The sequence below is a fragment of the Ictalurus furcatus genome, chromosome 1 (genome assembly GCF_023375685.1).
Source record: "Ictalurus furcatus strain D&B chromosome 1, Billie_1.0, whole genome shotgun sequence".
Lineage (NCBI taxonomy): Eukaryota > Metazoa > Chordata > Actinopteri > Siluriformes > Ictaluridae > Ictalurus > Ictalurus furcatus.
In genome coordinates this window covers 1,344,237-1,364,723 of record NC_071255.1, presented here as the reverse complement: position 1 = coordinate 1,364,723, position 20,487 = coordinate 1,344,237, and the positions used below count along the sequence as shown (strand labels likewise).

At 45.1% G+C, this 20,487-nt stretch overlaps 1 protein-coding gene across 1 annotated transcript in view; it reads right to left on the bottom strand.

Moving 5' to 3' along the window:
- The window catches only part of cdkal1 (CDK5 regulatory subunit associated protein 1-like 1), a 207,273-nt gene that overhangs the window by 11,768 nt on the left and 175,018 nt on the right, over positions 1-20,487 (bottom strand). The window contains exon 13 of the mRNA XM_053647308.1: positions 2,587-2,670. Within this exon, the coding sequence (XP_053503283.1) occupies positions 2,587-2,670 (84 nt within the window). The remainder of the gene's footprint in view (positions 1-2,586; positions 2,671-20,487) is intronic.

The window sequence follows — 20,487 nt, the reverse complement described above, 5'->3', positions numbered from 1 at the left end:
AGAGTGAGAGAGAGAGAGACAGAGAGAGAAAGAGAGAGAGACAGAGAGAAAGAGAGAGAAACAGAGTGAAAGAGAGAGAGAGAAAGAGAGAGAGACAGAAAGAGAGAGAGACAGAGAAAGAGAGAGACAGAGTGAGAGAGAGACAGAAAGAGAGAGAGACAGAGAAAGAGAGAGACAGAGAGAAAGAGAGAGAGACAGAGAAAGAGAGAGAGACAGAGAGAGAAACAGAGAGAGAGAGAGAAAGAGAGACAGAGAGAGAGAAAGAGAAAGAGAGAGAGAGACAAACAGAGAGAGAGAGAGAGAGAGAGAGAAACAGAGAGAGAGAGAGAGAAACACAGCAAGAGAAACAGAGAGAAAGAGAGTGAGAGAGAGAGAGAGACAGAAAAAGAGAGAGACAGAGAGAGAGAGACAGAGTGAGAGAGAGAGACAGAGAGAGAAAGAGAGAGAAACAGAGTGAAAGAGAGAGAGAGAAAGAGAGAGAGACAGAAAGAGAGAGAGACAGAGAAAGAGAGAGACAGAGTGAGAGAGAGACAGAAAGAGAGAGAGACAGAGAAAGAGAGAGACAGAGAAAGAGAGAGAGACAGAGAGAGAAACAGAGAGAGAGAGAGAAAGAGAGACAGAGAGAGAGAAAGAGAAAGAGAGAGAGAGACAAACAGAGAGAGAGAGAGAGAGAGAAACAGAGAGAGAGAGAGAGAGAAACACAGCAAGAGAAACAGAGAGAAAGAGAGTGAGAGAGAGAGAGACAGAAAAAGAGAGAGACAGAGAGAGAGAGACAGAGTGAGAGAGAGAGACAGAGAGAGAAAGAGAGAAAGAGAGAGAAACAGAGTGAGAGAGAGAGAGAAAGAGAGAGAGACAGAGAGAGAGACAGAGAAAGAGAGAGAGACAGAGAGAGAGAGAGAGACAGAGAGAGAGAGAGAGAGAGAGAGAGACAGAGGGGGGGGTGCAGGTGATGGAGGTGTGATAACGTAAGCGAGAACAGGAATGAACGTGCTTCAGACATTCCACAACGTTAACTGCAACAATAAGTGGATAAAAACTGCGGCGTCGAGTTGTTCATGGATGAGACTGTTCCTGGAACAGAAGTTAGGAGTGAAAGCACAGTGAGGACTAATCCACGATCCTCCGTGTGAGAGGAACACGTCTCATTTCAGATCAAACCACAGAGCGTAATCATACGATCACGTTCAGTACAGCGTCAGTGACTCGCCCCAGAGCGCCCAGGTGTGTGTGTGTGTGTGTGTATGTGTGTGTGTGTGTGTGTGTGTTGTTTTAATCACACTCCTAGACGAGCCGAACTTTCCTCACAAGTCCGTAAATAATTTACATCTAAAGCTCTTAAATGTTCAAACACTCGGTCAGCCTTGAGACGCGTTCTTGCTCTGCGGTGTTTTTAAAGACGGATTAAAGTGAAAACGCTGAGCTCTGCTGCACAGCGCTTCACACGCGGCCCCGCAAAAACTCCCTTTCAGACGTCTTCAAATAAATCCGTTTAGCCGCGCGTCAGCCGTCACGTTTGAAGTTTGAAGTGGTGTTTAAAAGGAGCGATCGGCGACACGCCCCCGCTCTCGCGTCCCGCTCTCGCGTCCTCGGGCTACGATCTCGCGCTTTCTCTCTCTACGGGTGGAAAGAAAGATGATTTAACACACGAGTGTAATGTACACATGTTTACACAAACCCTAAACCCCCCACAGCAGTGTGTGGAGATCAGACAGGTGTGTGTGTGTGTGTGTGTGTGTGTGTGTGTGTGTGTGTGTTTTACTGTCTGACCCCCCCCCCCGCCCCCGCCCCCGCCTGAAGTCACAATGTTAACCGTCTCTATTCTTCAGTTTGGATGGACTTTGTATGTTTTTCTCGTTGAAGTGTTAACATTTATTTATTTATTTATTTATTTTTTACCTCTGACACTGGAGACTCCTTCCGGAAATGTTAAACGTCAACATGATATCAACTTTAAAAAATTTTTTTTTGGAAAACGCACCTTCTGACGTGGACCGATCGCCGTACGAGTCCCTGTGAATGAGCCGTTACTATAGAAACGATAACGGATTACAACGTGCGCGTTATGCAAAATTAATCAACCAATCAGAGCTCAGAATTCAATCGCGCTGTGCGGTAATTGATCAGAATATTTAAAAAAAAAAAAAAACACCTTTCTGGAAATAACATTTCTCCCCATGATGCTTTGTAGAATTTCCAAAGGTTTGAACGTGTTTCTAGTGGACTGTAATGGTAGCTGTAATGTTCTTAATGGGTTCTGGAGGAAATTCTGGAAAGAATTCAACGCAAACCTTCAGAGGAATTTGATGGAAACCATTACGCTAATCTCCATTACAGTCCGTTACGTACTAGGAGGTGAAACGAGGCTAAACGATAATACACCACTGCACAGGATAGAAACTCGTAGTCATGGAAACCCCCCGAACGCACAACGGGCATTTGCAATATTAACTGGACGTCATGGGGAATTCGTAAAAATGCTCCCAGGGCGATTCCGCTAAAAATCCACGCTAGCGGGTTTTGGATTGCGAACTGCTGCTCAGGTGTTTCGAAAACATTCCACATCGTCCTCGTGACGAATCATCTTACCTGCTCGTAGAATTTGTTGTGGGCGACGTAGTACTGAGCGTCAAACGACTCCTCGGTGACTAACACACTCTGCCTCTCTCCAACCTGCCACGAAACACACACACACACACACACACACACACACCTGGTGAATAACGCAAACGGCCGTCGTTATAGAAATGATAAATAATCATCGCATCCGGGAGGCTCGGTTATGCTGGAGATACAGGACACGGATGCGGTTAAAACACGGGATTTCAAGACGTGGATCTTTTTGAAATCAAGAACTGACAGGAATCTTGATCCAGATGCAGCGCTACCTAGAAGGAAAAAGAACACAAATCCACACGAAGCCAAAGAATACTTTTCACGTCGTGAGACATGAGGGATATCGGGAAAAGAATGAAGAATGCGGGGACGCCGGTAACACGGAGAAGAAACAACAACAAGAATACGAGGAATGCAGGGAATACGTGGGAAAATAACGAAGAATATGGGAAGCTATGGGGAATATCGGAATTATACGAGATGTTGGGTATGGGGTAAAAGCGGACTACGGGGAAATACTGGGAATATGGGACAAACAAAGGGAACTTGGGAAACACGGGGAATGTGTGTGGAACGTGAATCTGGGAAGGATGTGGAAAATTGAGAAACATAATGAAACACTGATTTGGTTTCTTTATTATTTTGACTGTTTATCGCTCTTTATAGTCATTTTTATCTATTTATAGAAAAACATTTCGGTTCATTATTTCTGATCCACTAGACATCCAGGTTCTACATGATTTCGTTACTTGTTAGCTACATTAGCTTGGCAGATCCTGTCCAAGACTGAACCAACGCTAACTCCAGACAAGCAGCATGTCCCGGACCACGGACCACGGACTGACGGGAAGAACGCCGACATCAGTAACGGATTCGGTCAGAAACGGGCACAATAAACTCGGATCGCGATTGGGTTCCCTGTGTGTACGTGTCGTATCCGCGTCCATCCTGAACGGCTCGATTTAACCGAGCTGATGCTGATGCATTTCCAGCGTCTCTGATCCACCTGGCCTCCGTTCAACTGCGGCCGCCTGCTTATTACTGACAAACACGCTCTTTATCGGGGGAAAGGAGAAGTGGCATTCAGGGGCAAGGTCGAAGCTGTTTTTATTCCTTAACGGCAGAGAGAGAGAGAGAGAGGGGAGAGAGGAGTGAGAGAGGGGAGAGAGAGAGGAGAGAGAGAGGGGAGAGAGAGGAGAGAGAGAGAGGGGTGTGAGGGGTGAGTGAGAGGGAGAGAGAGAGGGGTGTGAGGGGTGAGTGGAAGAGAGAGGGGGAGAGAGAGGAGGTAGAGAGAGAGGGGAGAGAGAGGGGAGAGAGAGAGAGGAGGTAGAGAGAGAGGGGAGTGAGAGAGGAGAGAGAGAAGAGAGAGAGAGAGAGGTAGAGAGAGAGAGGGGGGTAGAGAGAGAGGAGGTAGAGAGAGAGAGGGGGTAGAGAGAGAGGAGGTAGAGAGAGAGAGAGAGAGAGGAGGTAGAGAGAGAGAGAGGGGGGTAGAGAGAGAGGAGGTAGAGAGAGAGAGAGAGGAGGTAGAGAGGGGGGGGGTAGAGAGAGAGGAGGTAGAGAGAGAGAGAGAGAGAGAGAGAGAGAGGGGGGTAGAGAGAGAGGAGGCAGAGAGAGAGAGAGAGGGGAGAGAGGAGAGAGAGAGGAGAGAGAGAGAGGAGAGAGAGAGGAGAGAGAGAGAGAGAGAGAGAGAGGGGAGAGAGGAGAGAGAGAGAGAGAGAGGGGAGAGAGGAGTGAGAGAGGAGAGAGAGAGAGGAGAGAGAGAGAGGAGAGAGAGAGAGAGAGGAGGTAGAGAGAGAGAGAAGCAGAGTGAGAGAGAGAAAGACAGAGTGAAAGAGAGAGAGACAGAGAGAGAGAGAGGTAGAGAGAGAGAGACAGAGAGAGAGAGAGAGAGAGAGAGAGAGAGAGAGAGGTAGAGAGAGAGGTAGAGAGAGAGAGAGAGAGAGAGAGAGAGGTAGAGAGAGGGAGAGAGAGAGAGAGAGAGAGAGAGAGAGGTAGAGAGAGAGGTAGAGAGAGAGAGAGAGAGAGAGAGGTAGAGAGAGAGGTAGAGAGAGAGAGAGAGAGAGAGAGAGAGAGGTAGAGAGAGAGGTAGAGAGAGAGAGAGAGAGAGAGGTAGAGAGAGGGAGAGAGAGAGAGAGAGAGAGAGAGAGAGGTAGAGAGAGAGAGAGAGAGAGAGAGAGAGAGAGAGGTAGAGAGAGAGGTAGAGAGAGAGAGAGGTAGAGAGAGAGGTAGAGAGAGAGAGAGTCTCACGTCATTAAGAAGTGTTAATTTAAAAATAAGTGGACAGGAATAACATGTCCAGACTGACGCCGCTCTGATTACTCGCACTTGTAAAGGTAAAAAAAGTGAAAGAAAGAAAGAAAGAAAGAAAAGCACGCAGGAAACGAGAGTTCAGTAAACTCGGAGTGTTTTTCATGCAATCAAAACATTATGTCCTCACTGACGAGCCAATTAACAGCGCCAGTTACACGCAAAGGCAAAATGGGTTGGCATGGCAACTAAATTCAGTATTGTTAGTGGTCCATTAGGTTTCAGGAGTGTGTGAGTGTGTGTGTGTGTGTGAGTGTGTGTGTGTGTGTGTGTTACAGTGCTTTACTGTGCCACAAATGCAAATCTGTTGTGCCATGGCAAAAAAAAATAAATGAATAATGTGCCAATGCACTAAATGTGTGATTATTGAATCATTTCAAGGTGAAAGTAGATAAAGGAAAAATCTAACAGTCTTTTCTATCGCCATGTCACACGGACAATTTATTATTATTATTATTATTATTATTATTATTATTATTAAACAAAGAATGTCCAACAATCCTGGTCCAACAAATCCGGAGATCCAGAGCCAGCACTCGAGCTCAGGGAACAAAAGGAAGCGAAACCTGACAGTGAACATTTCATTTACAGGGAGCACGGAGAACACTGATCCTGTTAGGAATACTGGGGAAATGAACAGGAACGGGAAGAATATGGGAAGAAAGGGGACTGAGCAATATCAGGGAAAAATTAGGAATATTATTATTCATTATGGCACAAATGGGAAAACTGGGAAATGAGGTGGGTGAAATGGGATATACGGAATACAGTGGGATATTGGGAATATCAGGGAAAAAAATGTAAGCTTATTCAAGCAAAATTAGAGGAAAATTAGGAATACGTGAGACGTTGGGAATACGGGGAAAAGGAAGAAGACGGCAACTATGGGCAAAGGGAAATACTGTTAATGTCCGGAATATGGGAAAATGAGGCGGAGGAATAACTGGAAAATCTGGGATTTTAGGAATATAGGAAAACCTGAGGGTTATGTTGGGAATAAGAGAAAAACTGAGCATTGGGAATATTGGGAACTGTAAGAATATGTGTACGATGGGAACTGTGTGTGATTTTGGGAATTGGGAGTATTGGGGAGATTAACTATTGGGAACATTGGAAAACTGAAGATTATGAAGATGAAAACGTGGAAGACGCTGGATACTGGGAAGAATTAAGAATAGAAAATGGACAATATGGGGAATACCGGACACGGTTGTGAATAAGAGGAAAATGGGGAATCAATGGGGTATTGGGAACAGGACGAAAAACAGCGTCTACTGGGAATGATGGGAAGAATATACAGAATAATGTGGACATTTCCATATTGGGAATATGGGACAAAATCTGTGTGTATCTGTGGTTCGTGTAAAAATAAGTATTCGGATATAAGAATACTGGGAATACAGGGGAAATATCAGGATAATCCCACCGCTGCGTGTCGGATTAACACAATAAACGGTGACTCCGGTCTCTGCTTGAAGAATTCCTGAAGTAGGTGTGTAATGAAAACAGCAGCAGGTGCTGTAAATACATCAGACGCTCCGCTTTGATGTAGTCAGAAAGGGGAAAATATAAAACACTCGCCGGCTGCGGGGCACGTCGTCTCACGTGTCGTTTTTACAGCCACGTCTCGCATTCGCGCCCGAAGGACACGTTAGTACGACGGACAGACCGCGGATTCAGAGCTTTAGAGACGAAGCCCGGGCCTCTGAAGACGTAAAAAACCGCCGCCGATTACAGAAACGTAACACCGGCGTGCGAAGTAAACACACACCTGTGCCTCAGACTTTTATTTTTAACTCGCACTGCAGCTTTTTTGGACAAAAGCGATGTCGCAATTACGGCGATATTACGACGGGAAGTGCACTAAATAGCGCTTTCTGAAACCCCGGCTTGGAAAGTTGGCGGCAATTACCATTAATGCACCGCAAATACACTCGGAGGTGCGCGACCACTTGAATTTCAAATGAGGAGTGTGTCGTTCAGAGTGTGTGTGTGTGTGTGTGTGTGTGTGTGTGTGTGTGTGTGTGTGTGTGTTCCCTGAATGATGCCAAGTGAAAATGAAGCCTTTTAAAGGGTTCTGCAACGTAAATCCTAGCAAAATGATCACAAATTACCACTAAACTTGAAATAAATAAATAAATAAACGCTGCGAGTGCATTAGATATATATATATATTTATATATATTTATATATTTATATCCCGTCACTGTTATAGCACAGTGTTAGCAGTAGTAGAGTCCGTGTAACAGTTTAGATTTTTCAAAAATATCTGTTGGACATTAGCCCCGCCCACTTTACATTCAAATTTAGAACAATTCTGACCAAACCCGCGTGAGAACCTGGAAGTTCGGAAGAAATCGGATCTCTGAGTGGGGCAAAAATCCATTTTAACGTTCCCCGACCTCCAAACCGGTGAGAACGCCGGAGTTTCTGAAGGAAGAAGAAGAAATTTAGAGAACGCTTATTTACAGTTTTAGGCGCTTTGTTTGTGTTTAATTGGTTTTCAGAGCACTAGGTACAGGGGGAGAGTTGGAGAAGTGACGATCTATTTTGTACAGGATCTTTGATAAAAGGAAGAAAAAAACAAAGGGGGCATTTTTTAATGTGTTATATTTCACAAAAAAATCTTTTTTTTCGGCAGATTTACAGATTTATACGTGGATACGTTGCCAAGTTTCGCCTTCAGGCTCTGCTCGGGTTGTAGACAATTCCATTCCTGAAACAATAAAAAGCGCAGGAGACAGAAGAGAGAGTCAGACAGACAGACAGACAGAAGAGGGAGTCAGACAGACAGACAGACAGAAGAGGGAGTCAGACAGACAGACAGACAGAAGAGGGAGTCAGACAGACAGACAGACAGAAGAGGGAGTCAGACAGACAGACAGACAGAAGAGGGAGTCAGACAGACAGACAGACAGAAGAGAGAGTCAGACAGACAGACAGACAGAAGAGGGAGTCAGACAGACAGACAGACAGAAGAGGGAGTCAGACAGACAGACAGACAGAAGAGGGAGTCAGACAGACAGACAGACAGAAGAGAGAGTCAGACAGACAGACTGACAGAAGAGGGAGTCAGACAGACAGACAGAAGCGCAAGAGACAGAAGAGAGAGTCAGACAGACAGACAGACAGAAGAGGGAGTCAGACAGACAGACAGAAGAGGGAGTCAGACAGACAGACAGACAGAAGAGGGAGTCAGACAGACAGACAGACAGAAGAGGGAGTCAGACAGACAGACAGAGAGAAGCACAAGAGACAGAAGAGAGAGTCAGATAGACAGACACACGAGAGAGTCAGACAGATAGACAGACAGAAGAGAGAGTCAGACAGATAGACAGACAGAAGAGGGAGTCAGACAGACAGAAGCGCAAGAGACAGAAGAGGGAGTCAGACAGACAGAAGCACAAAAGACAGAAGAGAGTCAGACAGACAGACAGACAGACAGACAGAAGCGCAAGAGACAGAAGAGGGTCAGACAGACAGACAGACAGACAGACAGAAGCGCAAGAGACAGAAGAGAGTCAGACAGACAGACAGACAGAAGCGCAAGAGACAGAAGAGAGAGTCAGACAGACAGACAAGTGTAAGAGACAGAAGAGAGTCAGACAGACAGAGAGAAATGTAAGAGATCGAGTCAGACAGACAGAAACATAAGAGACAGAAGACGGAGAGAGAGCAAGACAAAGAGAGAAACAGAAGGAGAGTCAGAAAAGAGAAATAGTGCCAGACAGGGTGAGAGACAGAGAGAAAGTGCAGAGAGAGACTTAAACAGAGACACTTAAGGGGGAGAAGACAGACAGACAGACAGACAGACAGACAGAGAGAATGGAAAAGCACAGAGACAGACAGGCAGAGAGAGTGAGACAGACAGAGGTCCATCTCTAACAGTGTGTAATTAGCATAACAAAAGAGCGGCAGCACTCGAGTCCCTCACCACTGGGCACCTCATCTCATTACTAGCAGCTGAATAACAATTACCCAGCCCTCCATGCGTGTGTGTGCGTGTGCGTGTGTGTGTGTGTGTGTGTGTGTATTAAAGAGGGCCTCTGGCACAGCAATAACGCCTTTTCGTTTCGAGTCACACTGTCTATCTAATAACGCACCTGGAAAAAACACACACGCTGGTTTTTCTAGCTTTATGAGGACCTTCCAGTGATGTCATGAAAACTGGAGCTAATTAATTCTACACCCAAACTGGACCGGACCGGACCCCAGATCTTCTCCTACTTTATTTTATTTTGTGAACAAAAAACGGTGCTTGTGAGGATCTTTTGGTCCTCATAAGGGGCTAAACACACACACACACACACACACACACACACACACACACGTTGTAACAGAGCTTTTATATGTTTTTACATCATCAGGTGATACGGTGCACATATGAGGACCAAAAGGTCTCTACACTCCGATTATTCTGCTACATGAGCACACATTCCTCCTCTCTATCTCTCTCTCTCTTTTCTTCCTCCACAGGGGAACTTAACGTCACTTTAGTGCCCGAAACATCCGCCACACTCACTACCTGCTTCCTCACGCTCTTTTATTCTCTCTCTCCGTCATGACCGGGCCGTCCGAGACGCGACGCTCGCTAGCAAACACCACCGCACCGACACCGGCGGCGTTTACAGGGCCACGTCACTGCTGAATTCTGGATCCTGATTTGGCAAGCTGCTGTTGTGTAAGGGGAATAAAACGCTTCGTGGCGTACTGTCACTGGAAAACACGGTGGTAGCAGTAACTCCGCCTCTTTTACGCCATAGTGCTGGCGTCTGCGTTTTCTCCGCCGAGTGGCTCGCTGGCGCACAAAACCTGCTACGACTCGCACTAAAGACATGCAAATCGGTGTCCTAAATATGCCTCGGCCATTTGAATATTCATCGACCCCTCCTCCTCCTCCTCCTACTCCTCCTCCCCCGCACCCGCCCCGGGGTCTTTTGCTTGAACTTGTTCAACTTGCTTTGCATAATTAATTCCATATCTCCTGCCTGGACAGAGGAATCTAATCCATCAAACACGGACAGGAAATGAGGACGGCGTGGACGCGGAGAGAAAAACGAAGCGAGGAAGATAAGGGCGTGAGACACCAGTACGGTCTGTACAGAGGATGTCATGATAAGGAGTGGTTACTATGGTTACAAACCAACATCCAATATTTATGTCTAAATACGGTTAAGAAAATCAGAGTAAATAGTATTCATTTATTTACTGCAGCCAAGACGCCGACACGTCCCTCACACGTCCTGAAGCGTTTTATTCTCCGTATACAACAGTGATTTACCAACGACGACGATTTTTACATCTATTAACTCCTTACTTGTGCTGTTTTACAGTTACACTTAACGTTACGAAAGTCAAAACAAACAAACAAACAAACAAACAAAAACAAAGCTACAGCTTTAACTCGAACTGCTACAAAAGCACTGAAACTGGAGACTCCTTCCATAAGTGTTAAATAAAACACGTCTCCTTACAGAAAACTCTGCCGTACGAGTCCCTGTGAACGAGCTGTCACTATAGCAACGAAAACGTATCAGAACGGACGCATTAATATATATATATACATAAAAAAACCTGCGCTGCTGTTCTCGACAACTAATCCACACCTTTCTGACCAATCAGAAAGCAGAATCCCACAGCGCCGTGGTGAAAATGTTTTTATCGTACACCCGAGCCGGTCCATCCGTACCGCACGAGGTGCATTTTCCACGACCGTGTCAGGAAACGCTTCTCAAACGTCGCTCTGTGGGGAAGGACGACAGGAACCGAGTGGATCTGAGATGAGATGTTACAGCTTCCTCACGATCACAAGGCGAGGCTTTCCTCTATTCCGGGGCTCTCTTAGATCCTTACACTTCGCTCCCAGAGCATCGGGACGACAGACGGCACATGACAGATCTGGATCGGAAATTATTCAAATATTCTACGTGTCCTGAAGACGGAAGGGGCTTTGGTCCAAGTGTACTAGCGAAAAAATGCTAACGTTTTAGGCAGAACGATCGGCCTTCGAGACCTATAAACGCTAAAGAAATACGTTGTGGTATCCCATCGGCAGCGAACCCACAGGTGACGATGGAACACCAGAACCACACCGAAGCTCCGTCTCAAATCGAGACAAGTCTTAGCAAAAAATGGAAATGATTCCCAACACCCATGGGCTTCTGAAGAGCTGAAAGTGACTTTGATTTTAAGCTTTGGAAATGAAGCACATGTATTGTTTATATATTTATTTATTTTTACACTTGTCGTGGCGTATAATGAGAAGCGTATTACATTAGAATAGCAAATCTGATCTAAGTAAACCCGAGGACATCCCCCCGCCGTGATAAGAGAACATACGACAGCGGTGTCCTACATTTTCCCTTGACCCCATCAGGCCACATCAGGAGCACGCGAACGCTAATAAAGAGTCGGAAACCATCAAAGTCGAAGGCTAAAGCGAGAAGCAAGAGGGCCTAACAACGGAGGCAGATGCAGAAATGATGGGCTCGGCACGGCGGAGACTCGCCTGATAAAAGGATTAACTGCTTCAGAGCTCGCTTTGGGGAACAGAAGACGTTTCTGCCGGGGGGGGAGACGGGGGGTCGAAAGGATGGAGTGAAAGTATATTCCCCTGCTTTTCCTTTTTCCGAGCTGATCTCCTCTCTCGTTTCCTGTGCCTTCACCGCGCTATCAGGCGCCCGCGGGGTGAATTCCCCCTCGCACTAAGACGAATCCTTTCTAGAGGAATAATCAGAATCTCTTCGCCTCTCTCCCTCGCCGAATGCACTAGTCATCTTCCCCGGACTAACGTAAGGAGATTATCTTGGCGACGGCAAAGCTGTCGTCTAAACTCGTTAATTTAATCCCCTAATCCGCCGATAATTGGTGAGTCTGCAACTGACATTTCGCTGCACGTTTGATATCTCGGAGAACGTACAAAGGACAGCCCTGACGGCTCGGCGAATCCGGCCCGGACTAAGACAGGCTCAAGCTTCGGCGCTGGCTGCTAACAGCAGGGGCGCTAACCTGTGCTGACTCCAAGGGCTTGAAGATCTTCCTCGTGCAGGGGAACTTTCCATTCTTTGATTGGTTATTGACGTGACCCAGGGACACGGCTTCTCAAAGCTGACAATTAGCCATTTCATCCCCGCTCCTCCTGCGACGGGGCTTTAAGGGGAAAACTTCGCCGGTGCGTCTGCGGACGAAGCCTGCGGGGCGAGGCTTTTCTTCAGTGACTGAGCTGAGCAAGACGGTTTAAGAGTACCTCCATTCGCGGCTCTGATTTAAAAGCGACGCAGATAACCAGATTCAAACGAGAAGACTCGGAAGAAGTCCGGGAGGGCGGATGTTCAGATGTTTGTTCCAGCCAAACCATTTCTGTACTAACAGCAAGAACATAAACAGCTACCGCTTCCCAAGATGAATAGATTAATCAGTCAGGTTAACATTTCCCAGACTCCTAAACAACTCGCCAGATCTATCATTACTAAAAACAGCCTTACATCATCAGTCCGCTGAGTGAGAAAAACGGTATAAAGTGATGCACTATGAGGCAACCGTTACTATCAATCATATACTGAACGCCGAGCCAACTTTCCAGACCCCAGAGCGTGGCCTGTAGGCCTCGGGGAAGGAGAATAGTTCTACAGCTGTATTCCGTACACTGTTTAAGGAATGAGACACGAGAGGGGCGATGTGATTTATTCTGGAAGTTACAGAGGAAACGCAACGCGTAAAACTCCTCCGTCCTGAAGATGACGGACATCTTAAAAGTTACAGCTTCATCTCCGGACTTTTTACACATAACTGACACTGGAGACTCCTTCCGTAAAGTTTAAACAAACAGTTCTGCTCAAGAGTCCACGTGGACGACCTGTTATGAGGGCGGGGCGATTATATCGATGTAGCATCGATCTAGTGATAAACGATTACACGATACACTTTTCTGAGACATCGTTGGTACGGTGATGTATTATTTTTGAACGTTTTTAATAATTACAAATTAAACAGTACTGAAACGGATGCTGTTGATTTGTCGAAATAAAAAAACAAACATCAAAGACAGTTTAACGTTTAGTTTTTTTGTTTGTTTTGCTACCGTTTTGCGGACGGCTTGTTAGCTAAATTATATATCGTGTATCGTAGAAAGTCCTCAAGTATCGTGATACGATATTTTCGCCATATCGCCCAGCCCTAGCTGTTACTACAGAAACCATACCGTATTAAAACGTGTGGTTTGAAGCTGCACTACTTCTGACCAATGAGAACACAGAATTGTGTGCAACCGTCACGATTTAAATCCTCAGAACACGAGGAAGAACTGTCCGAGGATCTGCTGCGTGGAAAGCGAAATCCTCACACAACCTCCTCTTTGCCTGACGAGAACTCTGGCCACTTCTGACTCATCAGACTTTATTTGTGCGAGTGTGTATATGTACTAAATCTATTGCTGTAGATCACTCAGGAAGGCCTTGGCGTGTTGCCACGTCTGGTCCGTGTCTCTGCAAGCCCCAAGCTCGCCAATAACTCCCCTCCTTTACATGCTCTTTCACTCCCTTCTTTTCTCCAAACGGCTACAGTGTTTGTTCTCTTTCTGTCTCTCTCTCTATCATTTCCATCCCATCCTGGCAGGATTAGAGGGGATGTTCCTTTAAAAGAAACAAAGCCTGTTTAGCCTTCTCTCTCTCTCTTTTTTTTTCTCGGCCCGACCGCAGCCGCTGTTTTCTTTCAGAACGCATGCATCTGTTTTTACAGTATCCTTTGATGGCTTTCGTTCTCAAAATTAAAAAAAGAAAGATCACAAGTCTTCCCCAGACCTCCTCTACGAATATTTCTTATTTCTGGCACTTCAGGCCTCTTTGTATCCACGAATGAGGGTGAAGTTTAGTTTCCCCCGACGCATTCTGACAGCGAAACCTTTTTTTTGCATCGTTAAGACAAAAGACTTGGCGCATGAACGCAGTCTTGTGTCTCGCCTTAATTCTGGTTTCCATCTGTGTGTACATGTACACACCATGACGACGCAATCTGTCGGTATTACAAACAGACTTTGGCCCAGAAACAGCTCGATCGCAGATATCCTAATGGAAGCAGCAGTGAAGAAATCTCAACTAAGAAATCAGTTCTTCTGTGTAAGTGACCGGAGCGTTGTACGCTTTAAATCCCAGCCCGGTTATTCAAATTTGGTTACTGTTCTTGACCAGGTACTGCGTGAGCCAAAGAGGGGGAATGTAGGTGGAGTCAGAAACAGTACAGATCACTGATTGGGTCAGAGAATGGCCGTATTCCTGAGAACGTTTTCTAGGGGACAATACGGTAAAGTGATGTCCAGCAGTACAGTTTTCTCGTCTCTGATATCAAGCCCGTTTTAAGGTTCTTACCTGTAATCCAGGTAAAATCCACCTTCTTCCACTTCCATTCAATCCCAACTAGGTGCTGTACTCCCGACCTGGTACACCATGTCCGAGTTTGCACTAAATCTTCTCTACTGTCGCAGATTCTTATAGTCCTGAACTTTATTTGCGCCACTTGCCGTGATCACAACAACCTCACCACGTCTTATGCTCACCCTGAGGAAGACAACGCGGTGCCTTGCAAACTGCACCATGAAATGATATAATCAAAGTCACCCATTCATCTTCAAGAACATCAGGGTCGTTATTTTGTAATAAAAGCTTCAACTTTCATGCTAATCCCAACATCGACGCCACCGTGCTCGTCATCTCGTAGATATCTAACTAGCCGAGCTGAGTCTCTGGCATAACTGCATTGTATAGCTGCATCATAACTGCATTCTGGGACGCTGCAGTCCAATGTCTGCACCAACGTCTCCGCTAACTGCATGTTGGATTTCTCAATAATATGACGTTGAGCGCTATGATATCCTGCTAACGTATTATCCAGAAACAATAAGCTACAAATGTAGTTTATTAACGTGTCGAAGAACTTCACGTCACTCGATCGAGATTAGTACCAAATTTCCTTGTGTAATGTGTTAGACATAAATACAGAGGTTCACTTCAAAATGATAGTAAAGTAAAAGTCAGAAGGGCCTAAGGGTATGCATTCACACACACACACACACACACACACACACACACACACACACCTTTTAACACAAGCCTTTACAGTGTTAGCACAATGTTTTACAGTTTCCTCCACAGCCTAGCTCAACACAGCTCATTTTTCCAGCTTGGTCCATAAATCAGCCAGCGATCTGAGACTCCGAGACATTTTAACACATCCTGTATGGCTACAATTACACGAGAGAGAGAGAGAGAGAGAGAGAGATAGCAGGGGAGAGAGAGAGAGCGAGAGGAGGGGAGAGAGAGAGGGGAGAGAGAGAGAGAGGGGGGGGGAGGGGGGAGAGGGAGAGAGAGAGAGGAGGGGAGAGAGAGAGATGGGGGAGAGAGAGAGGAGGGGAGAGAGAGAGGGGAGGGGAGAGAGAGAGGGAAGGGGAGAGAGAGGGAGAGAGAGGGGAGAGGGGGGATGGGGAGAGGGAGAGAAGAGAGAGATGAGAGTGAGAGAGGGGTGTGAGGGGGAGAGAGAGGGGAGTGAGAGAGGGGAGAGAGAGAGAGAGAGGGAGAGAGAGAGACACTAAGTATATACACACATCTGGGCTGAAAGGTGAGAATCTCCACAAAGGCGTCCGAGTTCTCATTCTTAAAAACGTGAATGTCAGACTTTTTTTTTTTTTGGTTTTTGCCAAAAATGACTTTTCCCTTTATTACCAAAATCCAAGATAATATTATGAAAAGATTTCATAACGCAGCATTAGCATCCTTCCTGCTCTGTCTGAGAGCCAGTTCGAGAAAAAAATAAAATAATAAAGTGTAAATAAAAGTTCTTAGAACTGGGCATGGACGGAAATTTCTGCTACTTAAGACGGCCAAAAATGAAATATAAAGAGAAATTACACAGAATTCTGCTTTATTGGAAAAGTTACCATTTCACACAGCAACCTTTCCTCTACAGCGTCCTGGACTAACCACCATACACCACCACAGCGCTGATTACTCTCCTAGAACCGCACGCTCCCAAGTATTTCATAGCTCTCACACCACAGCAATCTGCTAACGGTTACAATGATGAATTATTTATTAAAGAGCGACGTTGTACTTGTTCCCCTTTAGAGTTCCATTTCAATATTTTGTGAAACAAGTTAGTTCCTGTTCTCGCTTTCGTCGTTCCCTCACCAGACTCTCTCTCAGACCCGCGGCGGTGAGAGAATTCATCACCGCCTTGTGACCAATCAGAGGCCAGAATTCCACCGGTGTAATTGTTGAATGAAGAAGATGATCTCAAACGACATTACGGAACGGAATAAAGTTCTCGTGTGATATTTTTATCTTCTGCCGTAAACACATTTCAAAATGGCCGAGCTTTGGCTGGGGTTGAGATATCTTCCAGAAAAACGAGGCAGTCTAGGAGAAGGTGGTGTGAAAGGTTCTCTCAGGCCGCTGCGACTGATGACGGATAAGAGTAGGTGAACGCAACAGAAAAAGCAAATAAACACTCATCCCTTCGCAGGTTCCGTCCTGTTCTGAGCATTCTCCAGAGACGTTCCTCGAGAAAAGTGGAGCCACCTTCTAACAACAAAGTCCTGCTCTCGGAGAGACAAACTTTAAAACAACAGTTTAGGGATCAGGAGATGGAGAGAGTCGACTCCTCACTGTATACTTTAGCCTGAGCGAGGAAGACGACGAAGCAGGCGAGGTCAAGGGTTTAGATTCTTCTGTCTAGCCGGCTTTTCATCTCGCCGCGGAGGATTTAGTGTTCCTTCAGGCGAGGAGAAGAGCGCAGGATGAAAGGACGGGCTTTTCCCCAAAGCTGGACTACAGATTAGCGCCTTGCAGGCTCCTCCTGGACCCCCTGCTCCTCTGGAACATGGAGAACATGGCCAGAAGCTCTGCACATCTCCTCAGTGTGTGTTCATGGCTTACGGCTCGCTGACTAACACGCAAGCTTCTGAATATGCAGGTTCACTCCAAGCCTGGAGGACGGCTGATCAACGATTATTTATGCTCAGTTCAACTGAAGGTTGCGTTTGAAGGTAGGGGTGTGTGTGTGTGTGTGTGTGTGATGAAGATACACTTGCTTAGTGTCTTTCCAAAATTTTACTACGCAGCATTGACAATCAAGATCATACAAACACTGAACATATTCACACACTATACAGGCCACATAAACACCATCATGTGGGCGTGTCCCAAACCACACACGCTCAAGTCACTATACAGGCCACATAAACACCATCATGTGGGCGTGTCCCAAACCACACACTCACTGGTCACTATACAGGCCACATAAACACCATCATGTGGGCGTGTCCCAAACCACACACTCTCAAGTCACTATACAGGCCACATAAACACCATCATGTGTGTGTGTCCCAAACCACACACTCACTGGTCACTATACAGGCCACATAAACACCATCATGTGGGCGTGTCCCAAACCACACACTCACTGGTCACTATACAGGCCACATAAACACCATCATGTGGGTGTGTCCCAAACCACACACTCTCAAGTCACTATACAGGCCACATAAACACCATCATGTGGGCGTGTCCCAAACCACACACTCACTGGTCACTATACAGGCCACATAAACACCATCATGTGGGCTGTGTCCCAAACCACACACTCTCAAGTCACTATACAGGCCACATAAACACCATCATGTGGGCGTGTCCCAAACCACACACTCTCAAGTCACTATACAGGCCACATAAACACCATCATGTGGGCGTGTTCCAAACCACACACTCTCAAGTCACTATACAGGCCACATAAACACCATCATGTGGGCGTGTCCCAAACCACACACTCTCAAGTCACTATACAGGCCACATAAACACCATCATGTGGGCGTGTCCCAAACCACACACTCACAAGTTACTATATAGGAAACAAACACCATCATGTGGGCGTGTCCCAAACCACACACTCACAAGTTACTATATAGGAAACAAACACCATCATGTGGGCGTGTCCCAAACCACACACTTTCTACTCAATATACACGCCACATAAACACATGAAAAAAATTAGTGTACCCTTCCAAGCAAGCAAGCGTAAACAAACAAACAAAAATAAAATAGAACCAAAAAAGTCGAAATGAAACAGTTTAATAAATTGGAAAATGAAAATGAAGACTGGAGAACAGAAAGAGGAGTGGAGAGGTTGAGCTGGTTCAGTGCGGCGGAGGAATAAAACGTCTCTTATGAATAAGCTGATGAATATTTTAACTTCTCTCAGCTCTGCTGATCTTAAATCCCAAAATACTGAGAAAACAAACCTTACCAATATGCAAATCTGCTTCTCTCTCTCTCCCCCTCTCACTCTCTCCTCTCCCCCCCTCGCTCCTCTCTCTCTCCCCCCCTCTCTCTCTCTCCCCCCCTCGCTCCTCTCTCCCCCCCCCTCTCTCTCCTCTCTCTCTCTCCCCCCCCCCTCGCTCCTCTCTCTCCCCACAGCTGAAGCCATTAAAGCACATTTCCATATAAATTGTTGCGATGCTAAACAAGCTTGTGTTATTGCAGTGTAAAGTTGATTCGGCGGCGCAGCTGGCTTCTCCGGCTCGCTGTAATTACGTGTGTATGTGTGTGTGGGCATTGTGTCTCCTGCCTGCTGCACAATCGTCTCGTTACTCACGTCCCGTACACGTACACGCATACACACGCACACACACACACACGCACGCAGAAGAGCGGATTACGGAGGTGACGTGGATCAGAAATGTGATTTCACACGTCACACCTTGTGTGGAATTGCTGGATAAAGTTTCTCTCTCGGATTTAATTACAGCGTCTCCGTTAGTTTAGCCGTTAGTGGAGGATTATTATTACAGTTACAATTACACACGCTAGTGGAAATTAGCAAAGCTGTAGTGGATGAACAGCAGCAGGAACCAGGGAGAGAAGGTAAACAAACAAACAAAAATAAATAAATAAATAAAATTAACTCCAGTGATATTCAAATGAATCATCCAAATAAAAAATCATTAAAATATCAGTAACAACCGAAAGCTAACCATTAAAAAAAGAAAGAAATATTTTTCATTGAATACAGGTTCAAAACAAAAGCAGTTACTCAGCGTTTTATTCACATCAAAAGTTCAGCATTTCACCACATTTGCATATTCATGAGGCTTCACGCTTATATTATTGATTTTACTATGAACTGAGCATTTCTCTAACGTAAACGGGTGATGATTAAAACGTTCAACTGCGAATACTGCCCCTGTTCTGGGATTTATCTTCTCATTTTTATCTTCATTTCAGTGGTTTAACATTCTTTGGCTTTGTTTCATTTATATTTTATAACTTTTGTAATTTAATACTTCAAAGAGTCGAACATTAAGATGCATCTGAACATTAAATTAATTGAAAACTAATAATTAAATCAGTTACGTGTTAGCAGCCGTGCTGATTTCGTCTTCGGGTACGCGCTCAGTGAAAATAAGTGGTGAAGCTTTATTTATTTATTTCATTTCAAATTAAATTAAATGTAAAAATGGCAAGGAACAAAATTATAATTGTATTCTTTTTTTCTTACCCTTTTATTTATTATTTATTCACTTTTTGTTAATCCACAGTGATCAGTCGTATTCAATAAACTGAAATGACTTCCTCTGTGTTTATATTCACATTTCTACAAACAAATTATATTGTTTTTTTTTCTCTTTTTGCGAATTTATCTTTTCACATTTTACTAGATTTTTAAAAATCATTTAACTACCTGATTACTATTATTATTATTATTATTATTATTAATAGTAGCACACTATAAACTCAATATGGGATTCGATCACAAAATAAAAATACATAAATACTTTTTTTTTTTTAAACAAACAAAAGTACAGAAAGTAACAAAGCACATTATTCTCTTTAAAAAATGTACTTGAGTATGACGAACTAATCTTACACATTTATTTTACTCGTTTTAAAAATACAGTAATGTGTTATTCAGTGACGGAACCAGTGCCTACAGTACAGTGTATTGTAGTGGTTGCCATGTTAAGATTTTCCCTCCAGGTGTATTTTACATCACGATCAGACTGGAAAGTGCAGAACGACTCGGAGATTAACGGATGAAGACACATGAAGTGATCAGGGTTGCCAGACTGGATTAAGTTCAGTCAGATAATCAGAATTGGCTGATCTTTACATGTAAATGCATAGATTTGAATGGCCCGGGTTGCCAGATTGGTTGAAGGGCTAAAGTACATACTTTGTCAATAAGCAACATCAGGGAGAGTCAGATAGATGGACTGATGGATGGATGGATGGATGGATAGATGGATGGATGGATAGTTGGATAGATCATGATAACGAGTCTTTATTTATCACACATACATTACAGCACAGTGAAATTCTTTATTTCGCATACCCCAGCATGTTAGGAAGTTGGGGTCAGAGCGCAGGGTCAGCCATGATACAGCGCCCCCTGGAGCAGAGAGGGTTAGGAGCCTTGCTCAAGGGCCCAACAGTGGCAGCTTGGCAGTGCTGGGGCCTGAACCCCCGACGAATGGACGGATAGATGCATGGAGGGGTGGGTGGATGGACGGACTGATGGATGGAT